At 38.3% G+C, this 11,080-nt stretch overlaps 1 protein-coding gene across 1 annotated transcript; it reads left to right on the forward strand.

Annotated features, from left to right (window-relative positions):
* The first annotated feature begins 5,294 nt into the window (after positions 1-5,294).
* Positions 5,295-8,876, forward strand: LOC135157692 (serine/threonine-protein kinase ATR-like). Its single transcript, XM_064114287.1, has 4 exons — positions 5,295-5,450; positions 6,589-6,740; positions 7,296-7,398; positions 8,381-8,876. Exons 1-4 carry the CDS (start codon positions 5,337-5,339, stop codon positions 8,552-8,554), a joined length of 543 nt encoding a protein of 180 aa, XP_063970357.1. The 5' UTR covers positions 5,295-5,336; the 3' UTR covers positions 8,555-8,876.
* Positions 8,877-11,080: the final 2,204 nt, after the last annotated feature.

Raw genomic sequence — 11,080 nt, forward strand, 5'->3', positions numbered from 1 at the left:
CAGAGACCAGAAGTCACCAGAGTTAGCAATTGTGCAGATCTGTGTGTAGAAGAGAGAAAAAAAGAAATAGTTTAAATAATCAAATCAAAGTATGAATTTAATTATCGTGATGATTGATGACGTGCGGTGGCATGTAATTCCCGGTCAACAACAAATGATAGTAGGTTTAGACACCTGAAAAGTTCCACTCAGAACACTGGTGCTCTACCTCAAGTGATGTTTGTGTAGGCCCCACTCCACTTCACTACCGCTACACTACCGTACATGTACGCCACACCTACCCGGGTAAGTGTGTAGCGTAGTGTAGGCTGTAGCAGTACTCCAGTAGTGAAGTGGAGACTACACGAACATCACTTGAGGTACGGTGCTCTCTGAGTCTCTGTGTCATTACAAAGATTGCATTTATCTTCATTGTTGAAGGCATTACGCATACATATATGCAGCAACACTCTAATCAGAAAGAAACACCAGACTCTAATTTTGGCCCACCCAAGGGTTCATTACATGCCGCCGCGCACAGAAAATTCAAGCAATAGAAGTCGTGGACCCAAGAAGTGAGATCCCAGCACGCGCGACCCACTAGTTAGAAATCCACTGCCAAATGCGGTTCGTGGTTAGTATACTAATACTAACCTCGCAATACGTACTAGTAGTATACTAATACTAACCTCGCAATACGTGTGAGTGATTTTGGCCAGGAATCAGGGTAATCACTGCTGAAAATTTGTCTGGCTTCATGACATCGGCATCATGGTGATATAATTCTGTGTATAATAAAAACTTAAACATTCCTCTGAAACAGCAGATTTTCAGCCATGGTCCATACCACTCAGTGCTCCTAAATAATTTAATTGCCTGCCTGAGTCCTGACCAGTTTTAGAAATCTGAAGAAAAAATCTGCTGGAATTGTGCCACTCACACGTATTAAGTATACTAACCCCGCACCACGAACCGCGTTTGGCAGTGGATTTCTAACTAGTGGGTCGCGCGTGCTTAGCCTGGAGGCGTCTGGGATCTCACTTCTTGGGTCCACAACACACGACTTCTATGGCTTGATTTTTCTGTGCGTGGCGGCATGTAATGAACCCTTGCCTTGGGTGGAATTGTACAAAAACATTATTTCTAAAATAAAAACTTTTTAATTTTAATAGTAGTTATGCCAAAATGCATGATTCTAAACTTATATCAGATCTGTATCTGTCATCTGACCTGAATGCATCGTCAGAACAAGTACAGTTTCCAAACATGCTTACCTTGACTTTTGACTGGATCAAACAGCGTAGCCTGCAACATGCATCGGGAGCAAGTGAATGGGACCGTGCAGCTTGGATTGGAGTTTTTCAATAGTTAGTAGAGCAACACAACGAAGACTGTCGAGTGGACAAAATCTATCTTTCCAGTTCACAATTCAATAAAAAACGGGCAAAATAACACAGTTCTGGTTCCCTTATAGTCTGAAGTTGTCGAAAACAGAATTCGGATGTCACATTACATGAAGAAAACGGTAAATTCGGAAGATATTGAAGAGGTCAGTAAGGTGATTCAGTGTATTATGCACAGAGGGATGATGAGCTCGATTATTGTGTGACGTCATTATTCTCGACTGTTTTCACTGCGTGAACTGTCGGTCTGGGGGGCGGCTGGGGGGCTTAGAATGGTCTCTAATAATTTCATTTCTTGCATTTCCACGACATCGATAAGACTTTTTAGTGACATATTTGTGTATAAAAAGACAAGACCTTTCCATTCATATATAATTTGTCTATAATCATCACTTTCGTGAATTTTCTTTGTGTGTATACTTTAATCTACATAAGGTTTGACTTTGACCAGTCATTAAGTTTTGAACAAAAAATACAGTAAGTATTCCGCATGAGTTCATTAGCATGATAAAAACTGATGTTGCCTTGGTAATGCTTGAATTTATTGATATCAATGTTTACAAATGTATGTTCTATTCCCATGGCAAGGGTCATTTTATTCCCCCTAAAATACCATCTTTGATAAAAAATACCTTGTAGAATTTTATTTTCCATTCAATTCTACTAAGCTTTGGGTGCCAAACATACACGTACATCTCTGTTGTTTAATGTATAAATAACATCTTAAGACATTACCATGGCAATAAAATAACATTTAATTTACCAAAAAATAACATGGCTGACAAGATAATGGACAGGTGGAAAATACAATGAAATTAATTCAATATGCGTAAGGTTTGACCTCTTTTAATTTTAAAATCACATTAAGTGTTATGCATGATTTCTAACGATATGTTGATTTGGTAATGCTTGAACATAATGATAAATATCATTGTTGCTAATCGCCCTTAAAAGTACAAATTTTGATAAAAATAAAATGTTTATTTTATTTCCTTTTCCATTGTTTGAGGGTGCTGAACATAAATATGCTAAATTATAAGCACAATCTTATTTCATTATATATACATGGCATCGAAATAAGACCTACAAAAATCATATCAGACTTTTTGGGGCTCAAATAAATTCCCGAAACTCTAATTTTGAGGCTGGTCAATTTCGTTCAAAGTATTCGCAGGCTGCCATTTTGAAAAAAGCGTCTTGGTGTGATTTGTGCTTTAAGGCCGTTCATCATATCAATATATAAGGGGATTATAGGCGTTGATAAATCAAAATCAAAAGTCTATCTGAGGAGTTGACATGGTCTTGAGCTCCTAATCAATGTAAATACAGTAAATCAACTTTTACATGGAAATCATTAAAATTTTGCTTTGTCTGACTGTTTTAGCATGTATGAACTCAGATAATTTCTGAGTGATATAAGTCATTTTAGATGCCATTTTGAAAACCCTCTTGGATATTTAGGAAAAAATTGACAACTGGATATCATTGTAACCAGTCTAAACATATTTTTTAAACCTTGAAACCAAAGTGTGAACACCGAAATAATTTTTTCTTGGTGGATTTTAAATGAACTATGTCAATTTTTAAGTAACAGACTCCGATTAGACTCCAATTGTCGGAAGCCATCTTGGATGTTTAGACACACTGGATTACTGACTGTCCTTGTAACTTGTTCCAATGTACATGATGTATTTACTGACTTTTAAAACCATGGTTTAGATATCAAAATAATATGCCCTTGGCATATATTACACGAAATATGTCCATTTGTTAGTAACAGGAGCTATTCCATTTTTGGAGGCCACCTTGCATTTTTTGACAAACTTGACCACTGACTGTCCTTGTTACTTGTCCTAATGTATTATTTGACCCATTTAACCATGACATAAACATATTCCAGGATATCAAACAAACTACTTTTTTAATGCAGCAACAGCAATTTTAGACTCCATTTTTGGAAGCCATCTTGGATTTTTTTATATAATGGACAACTGACTGTCCATTCAACTTGTCATAGTGTATTATTTGACCATTGAAACCATGGTCTAGACACCAAAATCATATATCTCAGATTGATAGGAAATTACCTATATGTCCATTTATATATCAACAGCCACTTCAAACTCCATTTTTGGAAGCCGTCTTAGGGTTTTGGACACGTCAGACCACTGGCTGTCCTTGTAACTAGTCCCAATGTACTACTTCACCCTTAAAACCATCGCATAGAAACCAAATTAAGCCACTGAAATTAGATGTTATTTGGTTGTCATGGCAATGGCTTAAGTTATTTGTACATCAACAGCAAACATATCTATGCTTTGCACCCTAAAATTAGGGGAAATTTATGACAAAATGCAGATTTTAAACTGTTTTTCGATCAAATTTGGTGCTTTCCTTGGGAAAAAGAGTCGTTGCCATGGCAACGGCCCATTTGCAACATTGATATTTATCATTAACTTCAAGCATTACCAAGGCAACCTCAAATTTCATCATTCTAATGAACTAATGCGAAACACTGTAATCTTTGTTCAAAATTAAATGACTGGGTCAAACCTTGAGTTAATTGATATAAATTGCATTTTCCACCTGTCCATTTATTCATCTTCCTTTCTTTTTTTTTTTTTTTCTATATTCAATTCAAAGAATGATGGAAACCTTTTTATCTATTTTTATTCTCTCTCTCATCCTTCTTTTATTAGAACTTTCTTATATTTTTTATTATTTCCTTCATTTTCCCCTTCATTTTTTCTTTCTTTCTTCCCAATTCATCTCTTTTTTTTCTCTCCTTCATTTTTTCGTTCACCCTCCCTTCCAATTCTGTTTATTGTTTTCACAAGTCTAACACTGTGTAGCCTTCTTTCTTGATCTTTTTTTTTGTTGATTGTCCTGTATTTCATTTTGTGAAATCTTGTCACCCTGGCCAGGACTCGGCTTCAACTTCAAACCAAATAAACAATGAGTCGTCAGACTATTAAAATAGGCGACTTTTGTGGTCGTGATCGGCGACCAGAACAACTTGAACAAGAGTCAAGAAAAAGAAATGCCAAGGGCAGCGCCAGTAAATCAAGTTCAGCCAGGACAGAAAAGAATTTTTGAAAAAAAATCGGGCAAGCAGTTTTTTCTATCGGGCAAGCAAATTTTTTTATCACTTGCCCGACAGGGCAAGTGATGATTTTTTCCTGCAAAAGGCAATGCGACAAAGATGTGTGATGTCACTTGTGAACAACTCTCCCTATTACTTTAGTATATATTTCACTTAAACTGCCTCTTTTATCACATCTATCAGTATACCATGTGTTCTTTCTATAGGAGGGCATGTAATACAGATTTTTAAAGAATACATCATGGATAAAGAGTTTGTATCACCTTAAGAAAAAGCAAGAAGAGACATTTTGGGGGTATTTTACAGTCCATCAAAGGGAAAGTTGTTCACATGTGACATCACACATCCTTGTCACATTGCCAATGTGAGGATCTCCATGGCATTAGTGATTGCAATATTCAAATGCTCATAACTTTCTCATTATTTGTCCGATTTTTCTCAAAGTTTCTTTGTTTTTATTCTTTGATTTTCTGTTTTGACACAAGCCTACTTGTTCCAAAGGTTTCATTCCCCTTTAACGATATTTGCTCTAGATGTCTGATTTGGTTAATAATAGCAATATTGACTGGCCTGGGGGCGAAAGGACATATATTGCCCTCACAAAATGGCGATATATGTCGTATCGCCCCGAGGCCAGTCAATATTGCTTTAAAATGAAGATCTGAAAATTCATCTCAACATATCATGGTTTGCTTACAGATATATGTAAAGAGGTGGAAAGCATTGTTAAAAGAATTTCCATATGGTTTTCTTTCACCAATACATGTCCCCTGGCTATACCTTCACTTTGTGAATTGAACTTTTCATCTAGGTACCTGAGTCGCCTTGCGTATGCCCGTACCTCAGCTGTGATGTCTATGGTTGGTTACATCCTTGGTCTTGGTGATCGGCATGGAGAGAACATCCTCTTTGATTCTACCAATGGAGACTGTGTACATGTTGACTTTAACTGTCTCTTCAACAAGGTATGATACACTTAAATGCTCAAGGGAGTTTAATAGGATTGTCATAAAACTAGGGCTCCACAGTATCAGTATAATACCGCAATATTGTGACATTGAATCGTCATTGAATAGATATTGGGTCCATGGTGTATTGCCTACACAAGATAACACAAAATTAAAACAAGCAAGGTTTTATATTTTTTTTAGACAATAAATCTGTTTTGCAGTGCTATAAAAAACAGACACGATTCCAATTGCTCCAATCCAACTCACTATGGTCCCAGGCACTGGTCATAATGATTTGTTCTTAAACCAATATATCCTCCCCCATCTCCATTCTGTTAGTCTTAGCTGAGAAAGTGGTGTGCCATGCAAATATTCCTTGACAGTATTTAAAATATATAGTTGTGGAGGAGATATATATATATATATATATATATATATATAGTTGTGGAGGAGATATATATATATATATATATATATATATATATAGTTGTGGAGGAGATATATATATATATATATATATATAGTTGTGGAGGATATATTGCCATATCATGGTTTCCACAGCTGGTGCCAATTGCTACCCCAACTGCAATACTACTACTTCCACAACCAATACTACCACCACCACCATCATCACTACCACCACTACCACTACCTGAATCATAACCATCATCACTTTTCCCAAATCAACCTCACGTACACCAAGCTAACAATCTTCATTGCTAAAACCAACATAACCCCTCCTACACCACCCATTAATACCAAGACCAACCACCATATTAACAAACACCAATACCAAAACAGTCATCACCACTTCCACATTACCTTCACTGTAAACACTGCCACAATCACTACCACCAGTGCTACCACTAACAAAATTACAACCACCAACCACACTAACCACATCCTTGCCACCGACACCGATACACATTCTCATTCAGGTAAATCGAATACACTTTTACCTGGAATCCTTGTATTACATGTTATTGAAGAGAGACAATGTAAGATGAGCAAGATCTGAATTTAAACCCTGACATGTTAATAACAATTGGTACTATTTCACAATGTCCAGACTACAAGGTGGATAATATATACGTGGAAGCAAAAATGTGAACACAGAGAAATAATAGTGAGTTGATGCATTTTCTCTTTGTAGGGTGAGACCTTTGACTGGCCTGAGAGAGTTCCATTCCGTTTGACTCACAACATGGTGTGTGCTATGGGACCAATGGGATATGAAGGGGTGTTCAGACGAGCCTGTGAAGGCACCATGAAAGTCATGAGGGACCAGAGAGATCCACTCATGAGGTAAGCCTGCCATTTCACCATTGTCTATACATGTGAAATATGTGAAGACGATGTCATTTGGAACTGTAAGAAATATATAACAGGGAGTCAAGTTGTTTTGAACGTCAAGTCATCTCATCTGACCTACACTTTGCCGCGAAGACTCCTCTTCTCATGTAGTCCTTGCTGCCTACTTTCCTTACCTCATTACTCTTCTGCCCCAAGCTATCACATCTCATCTCATCTCTCATTTATCTCTTTATTGCCTTTGAAATGCCTCTCATTCTTTTTCATTTTACATTGACCTTCTTCCACCATCCCAATACTCCTTTTCAGGACTACCGGGTAACTACATAGTGAACTGTAAACCTCCTCCTTGTTAAAATAAATAGGAATGGATGAATCACATGCCTACAAATATCAATATAAATATAAAAAAACAAGTGACCTCATCCTAAGAAGATATTCTTTGTATTTGTGACTAGGTACAGAGTTAATACTGGATTTTTTATCAACAAATCTACAGTATGTAAGAGTGATCATTAATGAGTTTCTCTTTATGTTTGATACTAACAGTGTACTGAAGACATTTATCTATGATCCTTTGGTTGAATGGAGTAAACCATCGAGAGGACGAAGTAATGCTCTCAGTGAATCAGGAGAAATCAACAATGAAAAGGTAAGTTTCATCAAAACGCTAAAGACGTGTGGTTCAAGCCAATATGGAGAACTAGGTGAAGATTTCAAAATAATTTACCACAAAATGTGTCGTGTATATCAGACGCGTGGGATTGAACATAGAGCCTGTTCAGACCGGCAGAGATAGCGCGATCTAGCGCGCGCTAGATCGCGCTATCTCTGCGGTGTGGAAGGTACAACGTCGTTTCGGTCCGCCCAACAGCGAGCCACGGCGAGCCAAAACGGGGTGCCACTGGAGCACCTCTTGGGGGTGGTCCACGAGAGATAGCGCGGTCTAGCGCGCGCTAGATCGCGCTATCTCTGCCGGTGTGAACCCGAGCTACGATAGCACGCCGGAAATACAAGAGTCTAGAATCTAGATTAATCAAATTAGAAATACATGCACAATGTATACAACGCCATGAAATAAACGTAGGCCGGCTAGCATAATAGGCACAGCGATATCGAGCTCTCAACTAACTAGTACGGGTTCGTAATAGCGCGCGAAATCTTTGACCGCTCTGACCTCATGACGTCATGCGTCATGGCAACAGGACCTCTCAAAAAAGGGGGTGCTACGATAGACCGCGCTATCTCACTGCGGTGTGAATCCGGCGAATGCCAATGGGCGGACCGTGGATCGCGCTACGATAGCGCGATCCACGGTCCCCCCTTGCGGTGTGAACAGCCTCATTGACTCATGAATATTTTAGTAAGACAATGATGATGATGATGATTATGTGGGTAGTGGTGATGATAGGGTTAATGGTGATGGTGTTTCAAATATTGGTGTTGAATATGATAACAATTTCAGTTGTGTTCAGAATCTGTATCCAATCAACTTGTACTAATAAAGTAATTGATTTAATCAAAGTAATTTCAGTGAGCTTATTATCTTATTTAATTTTTTACTAATGATTGTGCTGAGGTAGCTTCTTTGTTAACATCTACAGTATTTCTGATCCATCTTACTCCTTCTACAGGCATTGGTTCATGTGCGTGACATAGAGCAGAGACTGCAAGGCATCTTGAAGAACAAGAACAAATCCCGGACTCTACCCCTGTCCATTGAAGGCCATGTAGACCATCTAATCAGGGAGGCTACAGACAAGAAGAATCTATGTGAGATGTATATTGGATGGGCTGCTTACATGTGAACATGCCTTTCTCATTACTTTATGTAAACTGTAGGATTATTTCACCTTGAACACCTGATCATGGAGGCTACAGATAATAATCTCTGTGAGATGTACTTTGGATGGACTGCTTGCATGGGAAGATACCTTCCTGAATGCTCTTTCTTGGATTATTTCACCTTGATCACCTGATCTGGAAAGCTACAAACAAGAAGAACCTTTGTGAGATGTAAATTGCAAGCGCTGCTTATGTGTGCAGATGCCTTCACGATCGCTTGATCTAGGATAAGTTTATCTTGATCAGTTCAGGATCAATTGAGAATTAATGAATTGCTCCCCCCCCCCCCCAAAAAAAAAGAACAAAGTTTGCTCAAGTCAGAAAATGTGATGACAGTGCACAGTCATTTGATTTGCTGCTTCCATGTTCAGACAAATATCCTTATTTTGCTTGTTAGAAGTTCTCTTGGTCAGTCAGTCTGGAGAGCGGTTCATCAACATTTCTCCTGACAATTGTCAGATCTGACAACTTTCCTTGATTTTGATTTGCTAAAGGGCACTGTTACTATGATGACTGTCTGAGGAAACAGGACTTGTTAGAGATAGAACGTTGGACAAGACCTTTCATGAAATGCTCTCGAGATGCCAAAATTGCTAAGAGAAAAAAGAAATGGTGCCAAATGAGGGATAAGCTACTTGCATTTGTGAAAACAAGGCACTAGTTCCTTTCATTTTCATTGATTGGCATATTAATTATCTGATCAAAAGAGATAAATTATTGGGTATTTCAGGGTTTTGTATATATATGTAAACTGCAGTAAATGTGCCTTAAGGAGAAAGGGGAAAATATTCAAAATGTAATTGTGACTTGTGTGTGAGATCATGTGAAACATAAGATTCCTAGAAATCAAAGATTCTAACTAGTGCCTAGCGATGATCCTTTTTTGGGGGAGGCATCATTGTTATTTTGGTGAATGTGAATCTAACATTATTTGGATTGTCAGAGTGTGTAGACCCCTTCAAAAAAGGCATTTTATTACAGTTCTTGACATACTTTTGCAGAGGTATGTGTAATGGCCATCAGTCCCGACCTTTCGTTGGAGAACGCGAACGCTTATTTGCGACGGTAGTTGATTTTGGAAGAGACTTTTGGGCCCGTCGTCATGGTCGTAAAACTCTGTCCTGCAATGCAAATTGTGTGACATGAGATTTGTTTTCGTTTCCCATCTGGAACGAGAACATTCAATCTTGTGTCGTGTGCAAAATTCTGGTTGCTATTATGGTAACAGCGATATATCCGATTTAGGACGACTTTCCAAAGCCACATTTGGTTCCTCCCAGAGCTCGAGAGGCCGCCCGGGGGCCCACTTCCATTGAAGAGTGGATACCAGGTGCGACGACGCGTAAAAAGGGAAAGAGTTGGCAAGTACGTTACGTATAGGCCTATGTAACGTTATAAGGGTGTCAAAAACGTTGTTTAAAATACTGAAAAGGAGGATATGTTTTCAATACTTGTAGGGTTTCTCAAGCAAATACTTGTTAAGAGATGCGTTTTCATAATCTGGAAAAGACTTGCTTCCCTTGTTTAGGGTGCTTTTCGAAACCCCATGGTCGCGCCTGGTATCCTTTTATCAATGGAAATGGTCCCCCCGGGAATTAGAATCTAATCCCCCATTTCTGGGGAAAGTAAAACATAATGCCCATTACATTGTGTGCTAGAGACATATCATTTGCGTAGAAGGAATAAGCAAAAGAAAAAACCCGCAAATTTGACTGGTGTTCAGACGCTTTTAGCATGTTTAGGCCTATTGCCTATGCCGTGTACATATCAACGCATGCAAAATGGTTTCGGCTGAAGACATGGGAGAGGTGATCTGACCCATGGAATCAATTGCCAGTGATCCACCAATAATCCACATTAAATGCAATATCGATTCGATGGACTGTAATTATCTATATCTAAGCCTTAATTCAGTAACTTTTTCCTCACTCAATATGTACTTGATTTGTTTGTAAAACCACTTCCTTATCCATGTCATAATCTATTGTAGGTCCTGCATTTCGAATATCTCCAGCCATCAGTCATAATGTACATGCATGTATGGTGCGGGTGTCGCGGAAAATAATTTTGCACACGAAAAGCAGATCTGTAGGGCCTGTAACACAAAGCTTAGCATTGATTGTAGAGCAGTTTTCTACGTTTGATTCTATTGACTATAATGTACAATCAATCTTAAAAATCAAGTGTATGATTAAGCGTTAACTTTTGTGTTAGGGGACCCTAATATTAGCGTCCGTGAGGATTGCGAAAGGTGGCTAGTATGTACAACAGAACGGCTCATGATTTGACATGACCATGTTTAATTATTATGAAGCTAGAGTGCATAAGCCAGATGAAACAAAATATACTAGAACAGAGGCACCAAATAAGGACCAATGATGAACTTTTGTAGAGATTCAATTCCACTTTGCACACCCCAATTAGTGCATGTCTGTATCATCTATGCCAAAGATATATTGATGAGTAGTGGTTCTTTTGAAAAAAATACT

The sequence above is a fragment of the Lytechinus pictus genome, unplaced genomic scaffold (assembly GCF_037042905.1).
Source record: "Lytechinus pictus isolate F3 Inbred unplaced genomic scaffold, Lp3.0 scaffold_19, whole genome shotgun sequence".
NCBI classification, from domain to species: domain Eukaryota; kingdom Metazoa; phylum Echinodermata; class Echinoidea; order Temnopleuroida; family Toxopneustidae; genus Lytechinus; species Lytechinus pictus.

Excerpts from the sequence above, each read along its gene's own strand:
- LOC135157692 (XM_064114287.1), top strand. The coding sequence starts at position 5,337 with ATGTCTATGGTTGGTTACATCCTTGGTCTTGGTGATCGGCATGGAGAG. Across the intron at positions 6,741-7,295 it reads CAGAGAGATCCACTCATGAG|TGTACTGAAGACATTTATCT; the intron begins GTAAGCCTGCCA and ends TGATACTAACAG. Across the intron at positions 7,399-8,380 it reads GAGAAATCAACAATGAAAAG|GCATTGGTTCATGTGCGTGA; the intron begins GTAAGTTTCATC and ends CTCCTTCTACAG.